Here is a 27256-nt window from a genome sequence, read left to right as displayed (position 1 = left end):
TGTGTACTCTCAAATCCACCTCAAGGCAAACTCTTTTAGTTTTTCTGCTGGAATTGTCAATTCAAAGAGGGTCAAAAGGCCAAATGGTAATTCTGGCCCATTCTGAACAACCAACTTCACCAATGATGACTCCACAAATGGTATCAGACTGTAGCCCCAATGCCGCCCCCAAATGTCTCTTGGGCACTGTTTGCTGTCTTCTAATAACCAAGGGACAATGTCAGCATACATGGAACTTGGACCTAAAGCCAGTGTTCAGTTTCACTAGGATGGTCACATGCACAGACTTTTAGCGTCAAGAGAGACTATATTAGACTTTTAACAGGAATTGATTGAAGTATTTATTGCAACAGGTTAAGTAAAACAGGCAAGCAGTCCATGTGACAAACGAATCCTAAGAGGCAAGTCGATACTCCACAAGGAGAATGCAAAATTGTGGTCAAAGTCTGGCAAGGTCAAAATACTAGGAACACACTCGGAATGAAATACTAGAAGGCTTTCCACAAAGACAATCTGACTGAGTGGTGAGGGGAAAAGCACATCATGTTCATAGTGAAGAGGGAAGACAATGGCTGTGTCTGAAATTACCCCTATTCACCGTGTGTTCGTGTGTGCATGGTGCGTTCACCTTTCTGCAGTGCTGTCTAAATGTGTCATGAGAATCATTAAACCCTATATAGTGGACTTAATTTTCCCACAATGGATTGTGAAAAGTAGTTTACACCTGATGGGAAGTATTATGTAACTGTCATCATTCTGCTCAGTATTTATTTAGCCAGTGGCAAGAAGGCAAATTGTGCAGTAGTGTGTACTTTTTGTACTTTTGTTTCTCCTTTCATTTTGCTTGTAAGGTCACTACATAGTCCCCTACAGTAAATGCCCCACTAAGTAAGTTTGCAAGTAGCGAATGTGTGATTGATCACACACAGCCAACAGGACACAGGTGCAACACATGATGGCGGGGCAGCTCAGCATCACCTATAAAATTGTCATATTGTTGTGTGAAGAGAAGCCCCTCCCTTAACACAATCAGTAGCAGCAATACTGTGCCACACACTCAGACATTTTCCTGTGCATTTTCCCCTTCATTTCCATGTGAAATGGAGTCACTGCTCATCACAGAACAAAATCCTATTCATGTTTGACCTATTTTACTGTTCATAGAAAAACTACCTGTTTGAATGGCTTGTCTTATTAGTAATTTATTTTGTAAATATTTCATTTTTATAGTTGGAAGAAGACTATTATATTAATTGAAGAGAAGTCATTTTGATAATTGCAACCTCTTGATGAAATACATTCTGTGAAAAAAAATGTACAGAGTAGCCATGAAGAAGAAGGAAAAAAAAGCACATGCGTGAGAATTGATTGGGTTTTATGTTGATGGATTTAATTGTATGTGATGGGACTATTTCTAGCTCAGCAGATTAGACTAAATCCACACTTTATCTGCAAGTTGTCTCCCTCAGAAGGAAAAGGGCTTTGGTGTTTTCTCGTTGGCTGCAAGCTTTAGAAGGTGACAGGTATTTCAAGAGATAAATGATAACCTTGGTTCTGACCTATGTCCTTCTCTCACACCCACTCTAAGCTCCCCTCCTCCATCAGCTTTGGGGTGTAAAGCAGCAGGATCAGTTTTTATCTGTCTGTCTGTCTTTGCTCATGGCACTGATTTGCTGTACAGAGGAAGAATACATGATAATAAACACAGCCACCAGTGATGGTCATTGTTGCAGTCTTTCAGTAGTGTGCTGATTTATTGTACTATGTTAGTTGACCCTGAGCTTGAACAATAATAATAAATCAGTATGTACTTGAGTAAGAATTGACATTCCAAACATGTTAGCAATGCATTGTGTGAATTCAGTTTGTTGTGATGGGAACACATTTCCATTGGGGTGATTCACTGTATTACTGTATTTTCCAGACTATAGGTCGCACCAGAGTATAAGCCAGCCAAAAAATGCGCAATGCAGAAAAAAAAAACCGGGCTATTAGTCGCAACAACCAAAAAAAAAAAAAAGGATACGCGCTCCCCTGAAAGCCTACTTTGAGACATTTAGTGGGAGCTCTGAAATATTGTTTTTGGGTCACAGGTTACAGACTTTAGATTTTCTGTACAGTCAGATTCCTGAAATAAATATAGTAAAACGTGCCTGTGCGTGTTTGTTCACTGTCGGTAATAAACACAATGCAGTGTCTATTCTGTTGCCAACCATTAGAGGCGGGCCTACATAAATCACTACGTTTTTAGCGTTACGTTGCCCTTTTGAATTTCCCTCAACTTAAGTGGTGCTCATGCATTGAGAGTGAGACAAGTTATCACGTAGAGAAATAATTAGCCTTACCGCACAGAAATTCCTATAAACTATCCTATAAATGAGTAAAAGGCAGACTACTGTGCGCTCATATAGCTGTCTGGAATTAGCGACCAATCGACCAGCCAGAAAATAGAATTTCTTATTGCCGGATGAGGTCTGAGTCTCGGCTGCAAGCACACGTTCCTTAAACGTGTATGTCACCTATGCTCGGAATGCAGCCTGGAGGTGGAAGAGCTACCATTGAATTTGTAATGGGACACAAGGCTGACTAATTATATATTTTTATATATATAAGTCGCACCTGAGTATAAGTTGCATACCCAGCCAAAGGATGAAAAAAGTGCGACTTATAGTCCGGAAAATACGGTACTCAGGAAAGCTGTCAGTCAGGAGCTGTTTTAGCCAAAGTGCAGAGAAATAATGCATTCAGAAGAGTGTTATTTATATTCATACATTTTTATATCCCAAAGTATTAGTAGTAGTGACTATAGCAAACTCTCAAAAAATAGATATTAAGGCAATGGATGACCTGGATGTACCCTGCCTCATAAGGCAAGTGGAATTACAAGAAAAAAACCCTTGAGCACTTGAAGAAACAAGGGCCTAATATGTCTTCATATAAAGCACTGAATCAGTCTGTATGGATGTCTGAAATTCACTTTTCTTGACAACCGTTCATCTATGCTTCACACAGGTAAGTGCTGTGAAGTGTGAAGTTGTTTGGATCAGCTGTTGGGTCGGTTGTTATGCTATCAGAGCTGTTTGCCTTTTCTTCAGTGAGGCAGAGAGGCACGGGGTGATGATAGTGTTCACAGAAGCTGTAGCCAACAGTGGAGCACGCAGACCTACTATGACTAACTTGACTAACTATGTACAGACTGACTTGACTATATCAGAGCTGGCTGAACAGTGACCCGTATTATAAGAAGGTAATTACATAATATTGGCATTAACATGTTGCAAGTGGCTATGCTATGCAGTTAATGACTACAGCTCGTGTGTATCAGTTTCTGAAAAGACTTAATTCATATAGTGTTTACTATACTATACTGTTACTGTCACTGAGACACTGTACATTCATACTGGTACATTCATGTCATGCTCTTTACTATGTAAAGGTTTTTATACAATAGTAAACATGTTCTTCTTTAGATACAACACAGGGATTTAAACGCTATCTAGGTATTTAGATATTTATTATATATTTCAATTTCATATTTATAATTTATCTTTGATTTCTATTTGTCTTTAACAAAAAAGAATTTTGCCTCGAGGATAAATAAAGTAATTCCGATTCTGATTCTGATTACTCCTCTTCTTATAGAGCAGAAGGTATTTAGCGAGACCTTGTAGCGTCTCTGTCACAATGTGATTGTGATTAAAAATTGCACTTTCACTGAACTGATGTCAATGCACTCACTTGACAGCTAAATTGACGGTGGTCCAGACCTTATGTTCTTGACTGATTCCAGACCATGTTCCAGACCAGACCAGTATGAGGTCAGATTTGTTCAGTTATTCAAAGGTCTATGCTTGTGACAAGGCAGGTGAGATTAATATAGTCTCTGAGCAACCGCTTCTGCAGGTCTTTTGTGTGGCCTGACAAAGGCAGGATAAATACATTTTTTGGTGCTCATTGTCAGCACAACAGAATAGTCCTCACTGTGATTCTTGTGCTTGTGTTTTTTTCCCAATCTCTTCTGTTTAGCTTCTATTTCTTTTAACAGAGATGTTCAGGATGAATCATTGTTATTTAGCATTATTGTTATGCTGATCTGGCCCTGTAATTTTAGGTCATTTATGTTGCACACACAGTCTGTTGTTCCGATGCACTTCTATATGATTATTATACTTACTATACTTACTATATACTAAAGCATATAGCATTAGCTGGTGGTCAGATTGCAGGTTGCTCACATCAAAATCATATGTATGCCAAACAATGCCTTTAAGCCCAAAGTTGACAGATGGCTGAAAAGAAAGTCGGTGGAGTCTGGTGACATAATTATGTAGAAAAACATTAGGTCTGGCTGTTATAGTTTAGTCAAAAAGTGCCAAGGTCTGTAGAACCAGGCTGCGTTCCAAACAGCCCAATGACACCCTTTCTCCTCAAGGGCCTACTGTGCATACTGTGGGTTGGTGCGTTTCCCTCCTATTTCTCTGTAGAGGCACTGTCAGAGGAAGACATTTTGCAGAGGCATTTATGTGAAATGAAAATATTTCTGGTTGTATGTTTCCTTTTTGAGGCATTATTGAAGGCTCAAATCAGAGAGACCACTCTGCCTGTAAATAGTCCTTCATGTTCAGGATGCTGCTGCTGACATGCAGCCAGGATGGGAGCTCTCCAACCCGCCAAACACATGGCCACTCTCCTTTCTCTCTCAGAACACCAGCTCCACCAGAGAATGTTTCATTTAAATACTTAACAAGCAGGAAAAGTTATAGCATCATAGTTCTAGTAATTACATAAGCTAAACATAACCTTAATTAAACACTTTATTGCTGGATATTGATAATGCATTTCAGGCTTTTGCCTTTTAGCATTTCCCTATCATGTCACATTCAGAAGTGTGAATTATAGAATTGCTTAGGTTGTATGCAGCATGCTGATTAGGTTACTGCTACAAGGATACGCAGAGCACTGAGGAGAAGAGTGATGATGGTTGTTTATTGTCTGTTGTGATAAGAACACAACACGAGCATGATGTTCATCATTACCACCCTTGTCTAATAAAATGAACTAGAGCCTGACTGCTGTATTGAAGGTGAGCTGAGGTATCTTCACCGAGATGCAAAATCAAATATGTCAGATGTTTATATTTATAATAACAAGTCTTGCTTTGGTCTTGTACCAGACTTGTTCAGCATGAATAACGCTGTCCTCTGAAATGGCGTGCACAAATACATCGATTCTTACCCATGTATCATCTGGGCCATGAACCACAAAACTGTTATATTTGTGAGACTGAACTGCAGGTTGATGACACACAGCAAATACTTCACATAGGCAACAAAACCACATGGATTCCAATATATCTGTTCTTATGTTGCATGGCCACTAATCAGATATACAGTTTTGTACCACATACAGACGTGACTTAAATCTGATTAAAAATTGGAATTCAGGATTTGATTTGATGAGCAACAAAAGCTGTAAAATCACTTTGTATTAGGATATTAGGAGGACCCAGCCTGGGGGTAACTCATTATATCTGGGAAATAATCACTGGGAAGAATGATAAATAAAGATTTGGTTCAGAATCATTCAAACTTAGCTATCCCATGTATTCCCTCTGCCATATCCCTCTGCTTTGCTATCCCTTAGTGCAGAGTATTCCATTCAAGCAAGCAGTTTTAGTGGTTATCACAACTAACCATTTTATTTCCTGACTACACAAGTAAAGTTGTACTGGTATATCAGATATCAGCTTTGAACATTGACAGATTTTATCTAAAAGACCTAAAAGTCAAACTTACTAATTTATGTGACCGTTACATCACACTGAACTTTCTTTTGTTCTCCCATATGCATTAGTAATGTGTTATCTCATCTTTTCCTGCCATGATTTGACAGTCCTGTCCTCAGCTGTGGAGTTGGTTTGCTGACTCATTTTTACAGTCCTACAAAAGAACTGATTAAAATGTAAATGGCCTTACCTGGTCTGTCCTGGAAGGCTCTTCATTTAATGAATGAGTGTTTTTGTCTGTTTCTGCTATAATTCATGATAACATGGTTTTATTAAGTCTATGAGTCTGTTTCACTTTTACAAACCAACACTGTATAGTGTGAAGCATCACTTCAAACTTCAGGTAACACACAACAAGCCATTTCTTCCTGTTGTAAAACATGCTGCATCCCCTCAGTAAGGAATAAGTTTGAGGCCGGCGAAACACACAGTGCTCTTTTTGCCCTCTGAGGGTGCTTATTGCTCGTCCTTGTTCTGTGTGTTTGAACAGAGCTGGTTTGTTCTGCTCCAGGTTGGGGACCTGTGGAGACTGTTATGGCTTTGAAGTCTTTGAGTCCTGCCTCAGGCCAGCCTGACTCTAAAAGAGCACTTCATTCAAATTTTACATTTCTCCACACAGCCTAACAGTACAAGGTTCAACCACTGTTAACCCAAGGTGACTGTTCAAGAACAGCAGAAGCTGCTGCAGAAAATAAATGATTACAGTTATTTATTAGATTTTATGCAAGTTCTTTTTCCTTTAATATTCATCATGACCAGCAGCAGTAGATGGAGTTATTTCTGTTTTCCTGTAGCTCAGTCTGTATCCTCTGATGTGGACTAGGGACTCACTGTAAGCTCTTCTGCTAGTAGTCATAACATACTAACTTTCACTAAACAACACCCTGAGGTTCCCTTCTGTTCATCTGTGTGCAGAGCAAAGCAGCGCTTTCCTTTCCATGCTGTTGTTCCTCAATCTTCATTATTTTCTGTCTTTCTGCTGTTCCCTATCTTGGGCAGCACCCCCACCCGCCCCACCCCTTCCCTTTTCGCTTGCCCTTGTTTGCATAATATTGTTGCAGGAGAGGAGATCTCTTTCATCTTTTCGGTATCAGATTGGAAGGAGGGAAAATTACATTACCTTTCCTGTCATATTACAAAGAGCTCTATCTCAGAGTTCAGCAGATTACGACTGCCGGGCCTGTTCAAACAGCACAGTCAGGAGGTTTGGAAAGCATTCAACAGGAAGGAAATGATTTGTAGCGGACGCATGGGTCAACGTTATTGGTTTAGGTACAATTACATGACATGTTCAAAAGTTAGTACTCTCTCATAATTCTATGCTTTTGTAAGAGCATCATAAAAACACATCTGATGGTAGGTGGTGTCAGGCAGATGCAACTTTAAACAACAACATATTTTGTTATTGCTTCTTTTACAGTGCCATTATTTCATTTAGCAAAAATCAAGCCCAAAGGACAAAAAATGATCATAAACAATGGTGTTAGAGAAGCAACTGTTGCTGCACATCAATCTGGAAAGACTTATAAAACCATTTCAAACCATTTGGAGTTCAACGTTCTACAGTGAGAAAGATTATTCACAAGTGGAAACATTAGAGACAGATCAGATCAGAGAAATGCTAAAAAAACCAAGAACCATAATTTGGACCATAATTTCCTCCACAATAACGTGACAGACTGATGAAGTCATACAGGAAACCATTACTTCAAGTTATTGCTGCTAAAGGTGGATCTAAAAGCTATGAGTCATGGGGGTACTTTTTAATTTTTTTTTTATTTTTGGTTTCATTTTTACTAGATAAATAATGGCACAGTGAAAAAGGTTCTACAACCAGAAGATCTTTATTATGTATTTTTCCCTACAAAAACATAAGATTAAAATGGGGGATATTAACTTTTGAACATGACTATGTTAACAGTAAAACAAGTGTGACCATGGCTTTTGGTTTGTCTCATTTAAAGTACTTGTGTGTGTGTGTGTGTTTCAGAATGCTATGTGCCACTTGGGTGTGGGTGGACAATGAGAGCTGAATCTGAACACATTATCGTCTGGCTAATGTGCAGAGTTTTATTGGATTCACGTTGAGGCCGTTTCCCCTCTGTTGCCTCATGTCTAGTCACGTCCTGGAGCTGCTCTTTCCCTCTGAACTCAGACATCCCTGGTGATTTTGATGAAATGGGAATATGCATTTTGGAGTTTTCCTCAGAATCCAAAGAGATTTATCTTCAGCTAGAAGGACCAGAGCTGTTTAAAGTTGTCTCTAGATAAAAACAGTGTTGATAAGGAAGCGAAGGTGTTGGCAGACTGAATATTTAAAGCTGCTTTCCAGGACTTTTGTATGCAGAGCATCTTTCCACATAGCTGCAAAGTCAGAGTAAAACTAAGTCAGAACTGCCTTTACTCAGAACTCAGCTTTTGTTCATTACATCTCCTTAAACAATTAACAAGTGTCAAATGACATGGTCAGCACATGTGAAGAAAAACTGGTCTCTAATAAAGAGATTTTTTTTGATGATGTCAAAATGTGAGGGCATTCCTCATTTAGGCTTCATGCATCAAAACAGTAACAATCAAAGGGCAACTGGACTCTTCTGAGTCCCTTAAAGAGGTTTCACTGCTCTTCTAAGTGGCTTCATCAGGCCTAACTGATCGGAAGAAAATTTAGGTGCTGTCAGTGTGCTGCTCGTAGATTTGGGACAACTTGTTAAGATCGTTCGATTCTCTGATCCTGACAACAAAAAGGATGCGTGCCATGAATTTTGAAGTGTTTGTTTGAAAAACTGCTGTCTGCCGTGGTACTCGACTGAGCTGCAGTGATGCTCCATGGGAAGGAGAAAAGAGAAACTTGTATCAGCCAACCTCTCCTGTACTTCTGCCACCAGGCGCTGACGTCGGCTTACATCAACAAGAGTAGCTTGGCTGCTTCCATTGGCTGCAGCATCTCACAGAACACTGGCAGCTATTGTGGACAGTATAGACACTGTGACTCACAGTGAGGTTGTATTTTAATCTCTTTCATTAGCTTTAATGAATTACCATCTCATCAACTAAAACATGGGGAGCAGCAACATTATATAAGGATTAGCAATATGTTTAAAATCTTCTGTAAACAAATTACTCTCTCTAGTGTCAAATGTGCTGTGAAACCATTTCGGAAAACACTTCCAGAACTGTTACAACAATATCAAGAGTAAACTCACGATGATAAAAAAAAAAAAAAAAAATAACAAGTAAGACTTAAAAAAATGTTTTGTTTTGTTTTCACTTGCTGCTTTCATTTCTCAATGATGGATTTAACTGAACAAGGTATATACAGCAAATTTTATATTCTTTATATTATTTTTACTTGTGGCACTAGATTTTATCTTTAGTTGCTGCTCCTAGCTGCTGGATGAATAGGTTTGGAAATAACAAGAGGAGCACACAGAATCCAGAATTTTCAGTGATCATGCTGTAAACAGTGGTCTTGTGTATATGTGTGTAAAAGAGAGAGCACATAGGACCATGGCCTCTGATATTCAGCATGTGTGATCATAAAAGCAGAGAAGAAGTGGTGTGTGATGTTTTTTCAGCCTGTCAGTGCAGGGAGATGATGTGGTGATGGTTACTAGAGGAGACAAACCATCATTGGTGGTTAAATGTGGAGAACCCTCCACACACACACACACACACACACACACACACACACACACACACACACACACACACACACGGCAGAGAGTGTGAATGGTTGCCAGGCAACACAATTATCCAGCACTAGGTTCATTTTTATAGTCAGCCTGCCTTCTTCTGTTCCTAGATTTACTGTGTTGGTGCTCTCCAGGGAAATGAAAAGTTATAGTTTGATATTTTTTTCAGAACCTCTAATTGGGGCTGTTTTAATTCTGTACTGAGATACCTGTCTAACCTGGTCAGCTTCCAGACACACTACTATATCTAATGTGGACACATTCAAAAGATAACTACAATAGTTTAATAGTGGAAATACAACAATGGAACTTACATTTCTTGATGGATATAATGGAAATGTAATGTTAGAATTAACTTTCGTACTACATTGTTTTAAATGAGGTTTTGAGTGCTGTAATGCACTTAGTAGGGTGAATGTGTGTGTATATTTATCCTTAATTCCATGGGGCTGCCTACTGTGAAATGAAGTAGTGATGTAGTGACAGAATAAGCATGTCTTAGACAAATGTTGAAACTCTTCTCCTCAGTGGCTTTTAAATGGATTAAATTTATTTTGTACCAACATAAAAACAGCTCTGTTTAGTATCTCTCTTTGAGGCTTTGCCAACTGCATGCACTGCAGGAGCACTGTAACAGTCTTGCAACAGGAACCCTTGCTATTTCAGCCATTTCACATTTCCCTTCAGGGCAGGCAGCTATGAAAGCAGTTGCACACTCCAGTCATAGTCATTTAGTCATGGAGTCAGATAGATATGGCTGCATTTGGACACTAGAAAATACGGTAGTTCTTACATTGTTTCAGATGAGATAAAGCTGAAATTCATTTTTCACCGTTTTGTGGCAGACTGAGTGATGACCAAGGTAATGAAAACATTGTTTAATCAAAATCCCCAGTCCATTCCATCTTCCATTATGTGAACAGTAGCAGGGGGGGCATGAAGCAGGTAAATGAAAAGTAAAGCAAAGCCTATAGGATTCTCCAGATTTCAGCTGTCTGAAAAGCTGTGTGGGAGCGTTGGATCATTTACATGCAGTTTCTGGAGTCTGATATCACATTAGTCAGTCACTGCTTCTGTTGCTGCTGTCTCACTCTGTACCTTTTCACCATTTCTGATGTTTTTAAATTTCTAGTCTCCTAGATGGGAAGTATTGAAAAGGGAAAACCTAAGCAGCATTTTTTTAGTCACATTCTGACCCTGCCTTTAATCAAGCCACCACTGTTGGGTCCAAATAGGTGAACAGGCCCTTTGATAATACTGTAATTACACCTGCTGAATGAAGTAATATGTGTGGTGCTATGAGCTGGCTAATGCAAACCTGTAGGTTGACAGCTTCCTAATATACTGCCATCTTGAGTCAGTGAAGAGCTCATTCAGGTTATGTGCTTTCTAAACACATATATGAATATTTTTTCAGACTGCAGTGGTCCGTCAAACTATATTGTACAGTAAGCCATTATGAGTATGACGGGTCGTTTTTCAGTATAGAATGCTGTAGCCTAATGATGCTATTGGAGAATAGTTTTATTTTAGGTGCAGTATTGGACCTTAATATTTCAGATAAATAAAATATTATACATTACATGCAATCTCACACCAAAGGCAATGAGCCCTGAGTTTTAAGTGAGGTCTGTTCTACCATACATACAGCAATGTATTTTGATCTTCTGAGTACAATATAAAAGTAGTAATCACAATCAAGGCAAATAAATGATTATATAATGTAAGTAGTAAATTAATAACATGCACCAGTCATTTATGAGTAAAGTAGAAAAATATCTTTACATTTTTTCAGTTCTTTTCTCTGCATTGTCTTCCACTTCCACTGGGATCCAGTGGCAGGGGCAGCAGCAGTGAAGCCCAGACCTCCCTCTTCCCAGCCAAATCCTTCAGCTACTCCAGGAGGATGTCAATGCATTCTCAGGCCATCTGAATATATAGTCACAGGTCTGCCCTGGTGCCTCTTCCAACGTGCACATGCCCGAAACATCTCATCAAGGAGACGCCCAGGTGTGGCTTCACCCTGTCACTAAGAGAGAATCCGGCCACCCTGTTGAGGAAACGCATTTGACCTGCTTGTATTCACGTTCTAAATCTTTTGGTCGCTGCCCACAGCTCATTACCACAGGTGAACATGAGAACATAGATAGGCCAGTAAATCAAGAACCTTGCCTTTTCTTCCTTCTCTTTTCTTTGCTCTCCTAACCACATAAGACCAGAGGAGAGCTTGCATTACTGCAGTCAACTCCAGGATCTGTGAACAAGGCTCGGAGACACTTCTCTATTTGAGACAGTAACTCTTCCCCCAACCTATACACCCTTTCCCAGCTAAGTGCCCTGTCCTCACATTTAGAGCTGCTGATTCTCATCATACCTTGCTCTCCAGTGAGGAGTCTCACTCTTCAGCCTCCCCACTATAAGTCTATGCAGTGGTGCTGGATCAGTCAGAAGCTGAATCTCACACCTAAGATGATTTCCTCCATCCTGGCTGTAGAACACTGCACCAGCTCTTGACTAGGGTTGTAGAGGGTGCATGGGAATTGGCCTAACCACACACACGTGTGCTTTGTAGATTTAGAAAAGCATGTAATTTAGGCCATCCTGCCGATGTTGCTGTGGGAGTAGGGACAACTGTGTCTGTTGGACTAGTTAGGGCTGCCTGTTGTCACCAATTCTGTTGATAGTCTTCGCTAACTGGAAGGGGTCCAGTTTGGGGACCTCAGGAAAGTAATGGTTTTATATAACCTGGAACAAGAACTTTGACATAAATTCTCAAGTTGTTGCCTGCTTTGTGGTGCTTTGCTGGTAATCTGTACTTGTCTAAACCAGGTGGTGGACCGAGGGCCAGTAGTTACAGCAGTCACACCATGCAGCCTATCAGAAACAATGGTTGGTGTTCTCAGGCAGTAGGTGCTGGAACAATTTGTCTGGGTCCCTCATGTCAGGTTAATGACAAAGTTATTATTACTATCTTCATTTTTTTCTTTTCTAACTAGAATAGTCATTTGCCACATTAACAATGTCTAGACTGTATGTCTGATTACTTTAATGTTATCTTCATTGAAAACAATAAAGATATTTCCATTTATTGGACAGTGACTTTTGTTGCCATGAATAGGGGTTTGGAATGACAAAGCAGGGGGATCGTAGTAGGGTTTGTAGTACCTTACTCTGGGAAAGACTTCTGCCCTGTTTTGTTTTTATTTGTATAGGACTGTCAAAACAAATAAATGAGAGCTGACTGCTGCTTTGTTTTTCTAATGTCAGGTACTCTGTCTCATGATATATTTGCTACAGCAGACCATCTCATCTAATATCAGAATCAAAAATATCGACAAATACCTCTTCACAGTTTAAAAAAACTGTTTATATATGCAATGGAATCATCCCAATATTAAATGTAAAAACATTGAAATCATGTTTAGATCTCTTTTAGTATGTACCATGGAAGATACCACTTACAAAACCAACAATTAAAAATGTATGTACATGTAATGAATCATTTGTTTTTTTCTGTTCTTTAGAGATCTCCTAGTTTGGTCATCTTTTGCTTTGTTTTTCAGGTAGAGGGATGGCACAGTCCTTTCTTCTCATCTTCTTGGCCCTGTCACCTTTACTCAGCGTGTCTGCCTATAATACATCTGCAGGTAATGACTTTGCTGACCCAAACACACAGGTTGGTCTCTGACTCATTGCCTTTAGTTCTTTGTACTGCTATATTTCTATAGCAATTCAAAATGTCCTCTGTCCTTGGTTGTTGAATGTGTCCACTCATCATTGATTTGTGAAAGTGAGGTATGTTTATGTGTTGACATACTGTTATGACTTGGTTCAAGTTCAAAAGGGAGACACACTACCAATTACATAATAACATTTATATACACTGAGTTAAGTCTCTAAATGAAGGGTCAATGCATACAGTCAGTGGTGTATGGTGTGTTTGCTGCTTTAGACTTTCACTTATTAGGCTGGAGTTCCTGCGCCTTGTAGCTTTCTTTTATTTGAATACTTCATAAGCCAAAGTGAATGTCGGTTGCTACCAGATATCTTCCTTTCCATTCTCCTGCTGAGGTCAGGCTGACATTTATTGAAAATTACTTTTTGGACTTATGTTATAACTATTTGGAAACTATCTGGAGAGAACATTTACATTTTTCTCATCTGCACGTTTTTTGAAGGCACTGAAAGTCTGTCAGTCAGAGGACCTGTTACTGAATGGGTTCAGACAACTGTGAAGGTACTATCAGAGCACCAAATAAATATTTGTAGGCAGGGACTAGAGCTGCTGATCTTTGTATATATTCGGTATTTTACAGTCATGTCTCAGACCCTTTCCTTTCTTTCACATCAGTCAGCCTCTGAGCATGAAATTGCTGCCACAGCTCTGGAAGCTTATACTGGTCAAGCACCATTTCCCACCTCTAAGCGGCATGACAGGCAGGCCCGGCCCTGCATTTAAAAAACAATCTGCAACCAATGGAAGCTGAAAACACTAATGAATATTTGCTGTAAAGTCTTGTGCTTATTATGGTGCTTTTATAACCCAGCTCATGCTTCGACACTAATGCTCAGAGGCAGATGTCAGATCTCTGTAATACAGGCATAAACCTGCCGTCAGATTAGTGAGCTGTCATTTCCTCTTTGTGCTGAGCGTCGGGGGTGGTGGTGTGGTGGTGAGGGTGTTTGCTATGGGAGTCACGTCTACTCGTCTTTCCTGGCCTCCAGTGTGAAATGCGTTGAATGTTTAGTAATTAGGGTTTTACAGTGTGGTTGAACCTGAAAAGAGCGGCAGGCTCCAGATGTATTATTCCAAGGGAAAGGAGGCAGTAAGAGACATAGAGACTAGAGATAATCAGACATACAGAAAAGACTTTTGCTTATTGTTTCAATGAAATGGAGCTTTGCAGTGAACTGGCAGAGCATAAGAAATGCAAGCAGAGGAGGCTGCGTAGAGCTGGTTCCTTCCTGGGACAGATTGATTTCTTCTGCTTTAATGGATTACCATTGGCCTTGGTATGAAGTAAGGTAGTGGGTGGTATCAAGGTCACTTCCAATCTACATCAAAGCTCGGATGACATCTTCATCAAAGAGTTACCTTTTCCCTTCCTGTGTGTTGTCATTTATCCTTTTGTGGGGAAGGCAGTGTCTAAATTATGAATCCACACTATGTAATCAAGTTATAAAGGCAAATAACTAAATAAACAAACTGACTTACTGCATGTTCTGTAATATTTATAGCATTATATTTGTATAGTGTTTCTAGGTTTGTTAAGCTGTAAATTTGCCAGAATTACATCTTTAGACTACAGCTCTATCAATCTCATTCATTATGGGCTGTTTTTGGGTGCTCCAAATTACTCTAAAGGTATATATACCAGTAGTAGTTAATCTGTTTGCAGTTAGGAGTTGTAAAAATCTTTTCTCAAACTAACTAACTTTGATTGATCTCTTGCAACAACATATGGCATCATATATGGGATGCCAAGGGTTTTTATTCTGGGTCAAATGTGTGACAGCCATGTGAGATAGAAAATTGTGTTGATAGATTGGTAGACAATTTTAGTGTCATGTGCTGGTAGGTGTGAAGATCTTGATCCTGTTCACTTTCTGGACACCAGTGGTGGTTCTTCCTGTACTACATAAAAGTAGGGATGCACGATAACTGTTTTTTACAACCGATAACAATAACCGATAACTTCCTGCTTCTTGTACCCGATACCGATAACAAACAACAATAGTTCCAATTCTTCAAATGAACCTTTATTGTTATTTCAAGTTAGCAAAACTCTGTTAACAATAAAATAAAGGGTTCTACAGAACCAAAAGCCTATGGCTGCTTTAAATGCACAATAGACCAATGATTTCCAGTTACTTTTCAGTTACTTCTCTGAAATCAAAATGAAATGTGTGACTGTCAAATCAGTGTCAACGTTAACCCAGTCATATTAACAAGTGCATGATATAATACAAAATTAAAGCTTTCAGACATAAATGTAATGCACTAAAATCAAACATGCAATTGATAAATTTCGGTTTCTTTTATCATCAATCACATGTGCAGCAGCAGAAAACAAGCGCTCGTTGTCAACGCCAGTGCAAGGGGCAGAGAGGTATTTACGTGCAAGATGGGCAGGGGTTGGAAAACGGGACTTGTTGCTTCTCCAGTCTGGGCTCATGGGAAGCGTGGGCCCAGCGGTCTTGTCTCTAGTCAGCTGTTCACATGGATCGACGAGTGTCCATTGGTTTGCGCTCAGAGTTGCAGGTAGTTGATAATCTACTCCATAGACTGCAAGCGCTCGCTTTTGGTGCTCCTCAGCATGTAAAACGTGCTGTTTCATCGCGTGGATATGTCTGACTGCAGCCGTGCTGTTTTCACTCCTAGTCGTGTCTGCAACTCCGCCGGGAGTCGGAGACGGGAGGTAGCGACTTGGGAGAGGTTTTTTTTCGCCCAATTGACACACACTCAGATATACTCCTTTGGCTCAGCAAAGCCTCAGCCAGCTGTAAACTTCCGCAGAACAACAATTTGCGCAAATTGCAAATGCATCGTCTCTCTCTGAAACAGTGAAAAAGTCCGTTTGTTACCAAACCACTATAAAAACAAAGAAGAAGAAGAGGGCCGAGGTTAGGAGGGCAACAGCCAATGGCAACAGCCCTTTTCTTCTTCTTCTTTGTTTTTATGGTGGTTGGCCATGCAACAGCAGCATGTATCGTGTACTGTAATATGTGCGAAATCCAAACCCTTTAGTATTACTATTTTTCGTTCTATTTTATCGGTGAAAATTTTAATTATCGGAGTTATCTGAATGACGTCATTTTTTTCAATATCGGACCGATAATTATCGGTGGCGATAGTTATTGTGCATCCCTACATAAAAGTCCATCTGGAACCTGTGTTTTCCTGTGGCTGCAGGATTGTATAGTTCATGCCAACTGTCACTTTGCTCCTCTTGACATTTCACACACATTTGCTTGTTTTAAGCAAATGTGTGCTTGTTTGCTTGTTTTAATATACTTATATATACTATACATAATATACATATATACTTAATATACTATACTATACAGACCTTTCTTACAGCCTCTTTTGTAGAGTTTTTAGTTTTTCAGTACAGGCACCATTTGTCCCCCTGCAGTAGACCCAATAAGGTATGCAGATGGTGAGATGCTGTGAGGCTGGCAGTTTGATCCCCTGCCCTGTCTGGGTGACGATTTGGTTGGTTGACAGTGCTTGCGCTTTTTGTGTGTGTGCTTTTGTGCGCACAAGGGTAAATGTGAAGTAGCGTAAAGTGCTTTGAGTACATTTGAGTAGGTCGAAAAGCTCTATATAAGTACAGACCATTTACGTGCTGAAATACAAAGAATAAATCCATTATTTTCTTTGCTCCTTGGCTGACATGACTGTACCATGATGTCAATAGAATTTAATATCTCAGAGCTTTTTGACAGGACACAGCAGCGGCTGTATTTCTTAGCCATGGGGAAAAACATGGGTTCCCTAAAACAATCAGTAAATCCAGTAGTCAGCATCTCAATATGCAATTATTAATTTGACTGAGCATTTTACTAAGACCAGCATATACAACAAGTCATTTGTAGAACATTTAAATATGTGGTGGAATATTACCATGGGCATCACTGAAACAAGTAACAAAACTGAATCAGCTCATCTGATCAGAATGCATCATTGTAAATTACAACCTGAAGTGTTTTCTGAGGAATTCAGTAGAGCCTTGATTCAGCCGGGTGCTTAAACAGCCAGTCCTTGTGGCCATTACTAATCACTAATCTTCTGATTAAACAGTTTTACAACGTATAAAGCCTGTGAGGCAGAACTAATTGGGATGGCAGAATTAACTCTGCCCCTTTCCCACATTCCAAATCTCTGCTTTTTCTGAAGTCTAAATCTTTACACACATCCATCTCAGATTGCCTGAACATGCAAATCTGTCTCTTTCCTGCTAGCCCCAGCTGGCTTCATTAGCGGTGTTTCCATCCTGCTGAAAGCACAGTTTTTTTCCATGTGAAATCATTGCTCAGTTGACAAATAAGCTCTGCTGGCAGCAACAAACATAAACCTCATATGAATGCTTTCTTACAGGAGAAAAATCACTGATGTGGATAAGGAGTGAGCCTCCTGCTGCAAGCCAGAGCTGCTCCTTTTACATGTGCTGGAAACACTAAGGTTGCCATCTAGTGGTCAACATCTGAAATAGTGAGAAATCATTTTCTTAAAAGAGGAGGCATGTCTATGTTAACCCTGTGATCGTGCCCATAGCTAGGATAGGCTCCAGCCACTCGTACTACAGGACAAATCGGGTTCAGAAGATGGATGGATAGATGTGTTTTTGCAGTATAACATAGTTCTAGACATAAATAATAAAAACACAGCATTATTATTGCTAACTTTTTTTTCTGTATATTTTCTGTATATTATATATTTTTTGACAGTGAAGTGCACAGTTCAGTAAAACCTGGTCAATCCCTGCCACAAAAAACAAATGTGGGAATAATGCAGTATTTCTATTGTCATTCTCCCTGTATGTCTGTGTTCACATAAGCTACTCTACTTTTGGTTTTGGCACACAACCTCAACCTTTAAAAAAACTCATTACATATAATACAATACAATGTATTGTATGTAATTTGTTCTGTTTTGATTGAAATCAGGACACGTTTGGACATTTTCGTTTTCACTCTTAACATGTTTGTGATCTAGATCATGCAATTACATTTAACACTTTACCTTTTGTTGATGAAGATTCTCAGTCATCCAGGTCATCATACGTAGAGAAGATTGAAGCAAGGCGTCTGGACTTGTAGAGGGACCCCACCGGAAACTACAAGAAGAAACTAGTCAGCTACCTACAAAAACTGGAGAAGGACCAAATCATCAACCGCAAGCTCTATTTTCGACTGTATCCGGGGGAAGCCACTCCACGCCTGTATGGACTCCCCAAGATACACAAGGAAGGAGTCCCCCTCAGACCCATCGTCAGCAGCACAAACTCAGTCACATACAACGTGGCTAAGCACTTGGCTGAACTCCTGACACCACTGGTAGGTGACACACCACATCACATTCACAACTCGCAGGACTTTGTGAACAAGGTGGAGAAGATCCAAATGGACCCAGATGACACCATGGTCTCATTTGATGTCACCTCCTTGTTCACCTGCATCCCTACATCAGAAGCCACAGAGATGGTAAGGACGTGCCTCACACAAGACAGCACACTCAAGGAGAGAACCAACCTAACGCCAGACCACATCTGTGACCTGCTGGACCTCTGCCTGACCACCACTTATTTCCAGTACAATGGGAACTTTTACAGACAGAAGCACGGCTGTGCGATGGGATCACCTGTGTCTCCTATTGTGGCCAACCTCTACATGGAAGAAGTGGAGAGAAGAGCCCTGAGTTCCTATCCTGGAACCACCCCCACCCACTGGTTTAGATATGTGGATGACACCTGGGTCCAAATCAAGACCAACGAAGTGGAACGGTTCACAGAACACATCAACGCAGTGGATAACAACATCAAGTTCACTCGCGAGGACACCAGGGACAACAATCTGGCCTTCTTGGACTGCACAGTACATATTGAGGAGGACAGGAGCCTCAATGTGGAAGTGTACAGGAAACCCACACACACGGACCAGTACCTGTTGTTTGATTCACACCACCCACTGGAACACAAACTGGTCATCAGGACCCTGCAGCACAGAGCACAAACTGTACCCACCAGCTCAGAGGGGAAGAAGAAGGAGCAACACCACATCAGGAAGGCCCTGCAAACATGTGGCTACCCGAAGTGGGCACTCATCAAAGCCACAAAAACAAGACCCCCCAACAACAAGAAGAAGGACAACACCAGGCGGAGAAAGAACATCTCCATTCCATATGTGTCAGGAGTATCAGAGAAACTCCGCAGGATCTTCAACAACCATGACATCCCGGTCCATTTCAAACCTATGACAACAGTGAGACAGAGACTGGTTCACCCGAAGGATAAGATTCCCAGGGAGAAACACAGCAATGTGATATATGCAGTCCAGTGCAGTGAGGAATGCTCTGATCTGTACATTGGAGAAACTAAACAACCACTCCACAGAAGAATGGCTCAGCACAGGAGAGCCACCTCTTCAGGACAAGACTCAGCTGTTCACCTCCACCTCAAAGACAAAGGACACTCCTTTGAGGACAACAATGTTCACATTTTAGACAGGGAGAAAAGGTGGTATGAAAGAGGAGTTAAGGAAGCCATCCATGTTAAGCTGGAAAAACCTTCCCTTAACAGAGGTGGTGGCCTCAGACATCATCTTTCTACCACATACAATGCAGTGATTCCATCCATTCCCAGGAAGTTTGCACATACTCACAGTAAGAACAAAGGGCTGTCAATCAGTCCCCCTCCGGCAGTTTCATAGTCGTTAGCCAGTCGTTAGACTCACCTGGCCCAGTCAGCCAGAACATCACAGGTAAGTATGGAAACATTTAGTGCTATTGTTTGTAAGTTTTTTAAAGTTTTACCCAGACCCACCCACTGAGGTCTGTAACCACATATAAACCATGTTTCCCCACCAAACAGTTAGAACTGATGAAGCTGCTTGGATGAGCAGCGAAACGTCTTCTAGAAAACTCTACAAGTCCAGACGCCTTGCTTCAATCTTCTCTACTTTACCTTTTCTCTCTTTTTTCACTTTATAAATGTCATCTCACTGCATCTTCTGCACTCAAATTAGCACAATCTCACAGGAGTGTTTCTCAACATCATGGGAGCTTGAAGCATGTGTAGTCATTGAGGTTGCACACAGAAGCACACATAATCACTTATGTTTTTCCCCAATGAAGGGCTGTCTAAATAGGGATTCTTGTATGCTGCTGTTTTAATGGCGTATAGCTCCTCTTACACTGCACCTTGTAACCACTGCATCTGCTGTATTTTTACTCAAGGGCCAGTAGCTGACTGACTTTATCTTAAAGTTTCACATTCAGCTTTCTTGTGATAGGTACTTAATAATATTCATTAATAAAAATAGAAATCATTTTTTACTACCAATTCAAACTTGAAATTATGACCCATTTCATCATCCACAGAATCCAATGTTATTCTGCTATCAGTTCACTGTAAGTGTAACCCCAACCCTAACCCTAGTGTCCATCGCTATTTCCTACAGCTAGCAAAATTTGACTAGCTACTGGAACAGGAAGAAATGGTGGCTTTTGTTTCAGCCTATTCACCAGTGGTTTAATCCACAGTTTTGAGGCTACAGCCAGCTTCAGGGCTGGACAGCAGAGTTGTTTATCGTCTGTCTATCCCCTGATTGGAGAGTTTTCACAGTGTCATTCTTTCAGTCTGACAGTGTCTCTCTTTCAGGTTGTGCTATCATCCGCCCCCCTAGAGATGGAGGGATAAGGTACAGGGGGCTGACTCAGGAGCAGGTAAGAAATGCCATCTGCTACTCTGCTCACAGTTACATTAGTCTCATATAGCCAGACTTCACCATGCTGTAGAAGGGTCTCGTATGAGGGAAATAACCTCTGTGTCCTGTTTGCGTTTTGTTAAACCATACAGTATTGTGGGTGCATAAAATCTGCCCAGCACATCCCACAGAGTCTGGATGGGACTGAGATCTGAAAGTTGTTGTGTCCCTCAAACGGTTCTGGAACCATTGTTGCTTTGTGGGAGCATTATCTTGCTTAACAAGACTATTACCTTTAGGAACACAGAAAGGCTCCAAACTAAATTAGTTCTGAGCTTTATTGCATAGCCAAATGTATTTGCACTGTGTTGTACAGAATTTCCTGTGTGTCCTGTTTCTGATTGTGTGTGTGTCTGTGTGTAGATCCGCAGTGTGCAGGTGCTCCCTGTAGACTATGAAATAGAGTACATCTGCAGGGGCAGCAGGGTGATCGTGGGACCCAAAGTGAGGAAGTGTTTGCCTAATGGTACCTGGACAGACCTGAGCCAACGCAGCCATTGCTGTGAGTTTAACCCTTTTGACTACACTCTGACGTCCTTCACACGTGTATTTATCTCCACCTGAATGCAAACATAATACTAGACAATCACTGAGTACTTGAGTGGTTGCTTTAGGCACAAAGATGTCCTCATGTTATGGCAGCCCCTTAAGAATTAGTCATGTGACAAAAATCCATTGACTGATCTGCAGGCTTCCTATGATGTAGCCTACAGAGTAAAGAGAAAAACTGGTTTGTAGAGGCTGTAAAAATGCAAATAGCACGCTTTGCTCCATATTTTTTTTTTTGGCATTGGTGTAACACCTGTGGGCACAAGATTTGCCTTTTTCAATCATATGAATACAAAAACATGAATACACACACAGATTTGAGGATTAAAAGTAAAAATGTAATGTAATTACACAAAAAAAATGTAAAATGTTCATATTAATTTAAATGAAATCTGAACGTTTTGAAATATATTTGAAAATTAATTATTGCAGGAACGCTTTCGGTTTAACACACCACAGATTGATAGATTGACAGTTTGATACACTAGTGACTATGTCATAAAGACCAAAGACCATGTGGCTTTGGATTTGCTATGGGCCTGTAGCTGGTACAGAGAAGGAGGCGGCATCTCTGTTTTCTTCTTTGCATGATAGAGTTTCAGTTTAAGTTGTGGTGATGGCATTCACTAATTTAAAGATTCCTATCTGTTTTAGAACAGGCTTGAAGAATACAGCCTTCAATATCATTTTCAGCCTTTTCCCTTGGTTTTTTTTCCCTTTGGATTTTGCAGTAGTGTAAAATTAAATATTCAACAAAATACATCACATTTCTTCTTTTAACCATTACATTATTCCTACAATACCAACTTGTAATGTGGACTGCTTTACTTAGAAAAGGGTTTTATTTACAAAGAACATGAAAAAATGTAATGTAGGTTTCCTGTGCTTACAGATATGAACATCTGTATTCACTCTGCAATATTGTGGTACAACTCAAATATCCGATCATTGAAACAAACTACACGAAGGCTGGAGAGGAAGTGGCATTCCTCTAAATCAAATGAATCCCAGAGGGTCTGGAGAGACAGTTTTCTGATGTATATGAAGGCCCTTCGTAAAGCTAGGACAACTCACTACTCATCATTAATACAACAGAACAAGAACAACCCTCGCTTTCTCTTTAACACATTAACCAGGCTGACAGAGTTTCGTATTCCTGCAGCTCCTAGTAGTGAAGACGTCATGAGCTTCTTTACCAGTAAAATCACTAATATTAGAGAAAAAAAATCAATAATGATCTCTCCGTGAGCGCTGAGGATACAGCGCTACTTCTAGAAACAGATCCTAATCTAACTCTGGACTGCTCTGTGCCCATAGACCTCCCCGAACTGACCACCAGCATCAGTAAATCTAAGCCTACTACATGCCTTTTAGACTCCATCCCATCTCGGCTCCTAAAGGATTATTCCTCTGATAGGAGACTCCATATTAGGCCAGATTAGTCTATGGCAACAGGATATGTACCACAGGCTTTTAAACTGCTGTGATATACCTATACTTAAAACTGGATTCAGACATCTTAGGAAACTACAGGCCGATCTCCAACCTCACCTTTATTTCTAAGATACTCGAATGGTTGTAAGTCAGCTAAATGACCATAAACTTTCAGTTATGCTGATGATACCCAGCTGTATTTATCCATGAAACCTGAAGAAACAGAGCCGTTAGTCAGACTACAGGCATGATTCAGATCATTCCAATGCTTATTGCCTGCACCAGTCTCTGGTTTTAATTGCTATTATTTATTAAATGATGATTTATACATCCACTAGAATATAAACACAATAGTTTCGTCTTGCTTGACACCATCAACAACCTGTCATATTTATTCTCTGTAATGTATGATGTTTGCTGCATGTTTGTTCCACTCTCTCTCTCTCATTCTCTCTCTCTCTCTCCTTCATCCTCTCTGTCCTGTCTCCCTCTTCTTCTCCTCCTCTACCCGACTGACTGGCAGCAGGAAGGTTCTCCCTCATAATTCGGGTCCTGTCAAAGGTTTCTTCCTGTTAAAAGGGAGTTTTTTTCCTGCCACTGTTGCTTTTGAGGGGGTTCAGGCTCTGGGTCTCTGTGAAGTGCTTTGTGATTGTAAAATGCGCTATATAAATAAAATGAACTAATTAAATCCTATAGATATGCTGCCTCAACATTGTAAACAACATTCACTTTTCACAACACTGAGATAGTAATGTGGGTCTGAAGTGAAACTAGATGAGGGACCATCTTTGCAGTTGTACTAGTAACACACCTATTATTTAAAGGTAGGGTAGGAGATTTTGAAAACTCAGATTTTGAAAGTAAACACACGCCCCTTTCTCTCGGAGCTCATCCCGAAGCCACGCCTCCCAACCAGTCTGTGACTTCGGCCATCATGCACGTACCTCTCTGGTGCGCGCAGAGCAGGAAGAGAGTGACAACCAGCCAATACTCTGCGCAGGGGCCCCTCGTAGGATTGGCTGATGTTTTTAGCATTTTATAGCTTCCACAGATGATTAATATTCTTCGTTTTTATCGGATTGTAAAGAGAAGTTACACTAATTTATCAAAAAGTGCATCAGAATGAAATCTCCTACCCTACCTTTAACCACTGAAAATGATCATTGTAGAAAAGCTTTTTGTTACTATTTGCCTGAGTGTGAAAAGACAGAAAGCAGTCTGTGGTTAAACTAGTACAGCATTAACACATTAGCAGAGACACACGGCATGGCTCCAATGACATAAATAACATTTCTCTTTATGTCTGGAAAACTGGGTAAACATGTCTTACAGTGGGTACGGAAATAATTCAGACCCCCTTAAAATTCTTTACTCTTTGTTATATTGCAGCCATTTCATAAAATCATTTGTGTGGCTTTCCTAATCAAGTCCAATTGGTATCATAAAACACAGCTGGACTCAAATGAAGGTGTAGAACCATCTCAAGGATGATCAGAAGAAATGGACGCACCTGAGTTCAATATATGAGTGTCACAGCAAAGGCTCTGAATACTTAGGACCATGTCATGTTTCACTTTTTCTTTTTTAATAAATCTGCAGAAATGTCAACAATTGTGTTTTTCTGTCAATATGCTGTGTGTACATTTATGAGGAAAACAAATGAACCTAAAAGATTTTAGCAAATGGCTGCAATATAACAGAGTGAAAAATGTAACAGGGTCTGAAAACTTTCCGTACCCACTTTATATTGAGCTAAGCTTAACATAAGCTATAGAAGCTGTGCCAAGACATCGGTTAGTTTCATGTCACTTGAATATCAATATGCTGGAGAAATTGTGCAGTCTTCTTTGTATAGCTCCACCTTGAAGGTGTAAACAGGTGTAAATCCTACAAAGTCATGAATATGCAACTTGGTGGTAAAACACTATGCTGTTTGACTTTAACCACTCTCCTTGACACGTTTTATAAGTTTTTGCTGTACACTCTATAAGGTTGCATTCATTATGTGTCATCATATCCCAGCACCAGACAGAACAGTGCCTCCTGCAGTAGCACCAAATAATGACACATTATGTTGACGAGGCCTGAAGTCTGGTTTGTCATCTAAAAAAAAAAAATATTTGTCTTTTAGTTTTCAAATTTTCAATGTGTAAAGTAAAAAACATGTATCAAGAAAAACACTGTAGAGAAAAGTTATAACCTCTGTCTTTCTGTTCCAGTGTTGATGTGCCCTCGTGTGTGGACGTCATTAGAAAATGGCAGAGTGTCATCTTGGCCCCTGGGGCCCCCGGTGGAGGGGACAGTACTGTACTACAGTTGTCTGCCTGGCTTCATCCTGATGGGGCGAAACACATCACAGTGCAATAAGATGGGCAAGTGGGACACACCCAAACCTGTGTGTCATTGTAAGTCACTCTTCTATGTTTATGTGGCACGGCTGAGTGTAAACAAAACTAAATGAAAACGAAGAAATCTGCAGCCTTTCCACAGTTCATGTGCAGAGTAGAAAGAAATTGGGCTGAAATGATGCAATGTTTCCTTCCCTCACATAATATTTCCAAAGTCCATTTTTGGTGATTTGTAGTATGCTTTGCTGTTTGTGGAAACATACTCTAAAAGGAAGGTGTAATATATTTTTGAAGTGTAAATGTTCATGTGGGATATTCTTGTTTTGTCTGTCTTCTCTGCCTAAAGATGATCGGCACTACAAAGGTAAGACATGGTCATTTTTTTACTCCCATGATCTTTTTTGTAGTAAAATTTCTAAATGGATTAGAAGTGTATAAACTTTATTTTATAAATATTTTAGTTGCTGGAATGCAGGGATACCTATAAATTCAAGAATTGGCAGGTTGTTGACTGTGCTTTGTGACTGTACGTTTGTTTATGGAACATACTACAGAAAAAAGTTAATTCCACAAACCTAATAAATGATTTGGTTTACTTCCATCTGTAATGTGTGTTCTAAAATGATACAATACAGGCAGTATGGTTTTGCTGTGAGTGATTGTTTGAGAGAATAGGAAAAGTGCTTTGATCAGATCTAAATTTAATGAGAACTAAGAACTAATGCTAAGACAGCATTGTTTGTGTTATAGGTATTTGTTGATCTGTCCAACCATCCATCCATCCATCCATCCATCCATCAATCCATCAGACTGAACATAGAAAAAACAGCCAGACACAATTTATGTCAACCAGCACTTTTATCAGTGGCAGTGTGAAGCGACCCATTAACTACCAATGGAAGTTACATGGTATGTATGTGTAGTAGATAAAATAACAGTAAGCTATAAAGAGGTTGTTAAAGTAAACAGTATTCTCAGTCATTCTCCAGTGACAGTACTCCCTTCAGATCTCATGGTGGCAATATTGTGCCGCTTATAACACAGGCAGCTGCTTCCATCCCTGATAAGGACTCCTGGATTGTAGTCATGGTTATTAAACTGCCGCTCTTGCTCTCTGCTATTGCAATATCCTGTGATCAACCAGCAAACAGCTGCTTGGGGTAATATAGTTTTTGGCACACTCACAATCTCAAATGAGGACTTCCTTTGTCTCACTATGAGGTAATGTTTGGCTGTGAAAATCAATGTGATATCAATTCCAAAAGGGGTTTAGAACCACAATGACTGAAACTGTCCCTGATCATTATTTACCCTCATTTTGTCATTCTAAAGATACTGACCTTCATGATATTTTACCAATAGTAAAATGCCTTACAGTACCCTGACAACTTCTGAGGCTCTGTTCAGTGGTAAGGAGTGAGTCTGCAGAGATACTTGAACAAAACATTAAAACAGAGAGAGAGCCCTAGCAGCTCATTGTGTCTGAGGGTTCATTTGAATGTTGCTGTAGAGTTCTCACACCAACTGCTGCTAATACCACACAGGATGCTGCTTGGATTGTTTGGCCACAACCTCATGACGTGATGCTTAGCAACAAGGTTTGTCAGCTCGCTCATATTTATCACATGTTGTAACCACATGTTGACACAATGGTTTCCCTTTTGTATCACCAAAGATCATCATCTCCGGTAGTGCTTTTCCTGCCTCTAGGTATGAGGTTGGTTAAAGGCAGTGAGGAGGGGTGGTGCCTTTACACCCTGCATGGTTTAGAAAGAACATCACTGTTTAGGTCTTAGTTAATGCCCCTTCTTAAATATGATTCATTACTTAAAAAGGTCCTGAAAAGGAGGGGGTGAGGTGATCTTATGGCATCCATCCATCTCTTCTAAACATCCACTGAAGTAAAGATAGAACTGCTGAAATGCTACATTTAGCTTCATATTCTCCCTTCCGATCTCACT

The 27256-nt window shown here is 40.1% G+C and overlaps 2 protein-coding genes across 2 annotated transcripts in view; both read left to right on the top strand.

Annotated features, from left to right (window-relative positions):
• The window catches only part of LOC114432507 (gamma-aminobutyric acid type B receptor subunit 1-like), a 34777-nt gene extending 9005 nt beyond the window's left edge, over positions 1–25772 (top strand). Inside the window, exons 3-7 of the mRNA XM_028400559.1 lie at positions 13041–13124; positions 20859–20923; positions 21328–21466; positions 25167–25352; positions 25642–25772. Coding sequence (XP_028256360.1) covers positions 13049–13124; positions 20859–20923; positions 21328–21466; positions 25167–25352; positions 25642–25733 — 558 coding nt within the window. The 5' untranslated portion in view covers positions 13041–13048 and the 3' untranslated portion in view covers positions 25734–25772. The remainder of the gene's footprint in view (positions 1–13040; positions 13125–20858; positions 20924–21327; positions 21467–25166; positions 25353–25641) is intronic.
• LOC114432506 (gamma-aminobutyric acid type B receptor subunit 1-like) overlaps positions 25770–27256 on the top strand; it is a 65854-nt gene continuing 64367 nt past the window's right edge. Inside the window, exons 1-2 of the mRNA XM_028400558.1 lie at positions 25770–25821; positions 26046–26204. Coding sequence (XP_028256359.1) covers positions 26138–26204 — 67 coding nt within the window. The 5' untranslated portion in view covers positions 25770–25821; positions 26046–26137. The remainder of the gene's footprint in view (positions 25822–26045; positions 26205–27256) is intronic.

Source organism: Parambassis ranga, chromosome 2 (assembly GCF_900634625.1).
Source record: "Parambassis ranga chromosome 2, fParRan2.1, whole genome shotgun sequence".
NCBI classification, from domain to species: Eukaryota; Metazoa; Chordata; class Actinopteri; family Ambassidae; genus Parambassis; species Parambassis ranga.
This window is presented reverse-complemented; position numbering and strand designations above follow the sequence as displayed.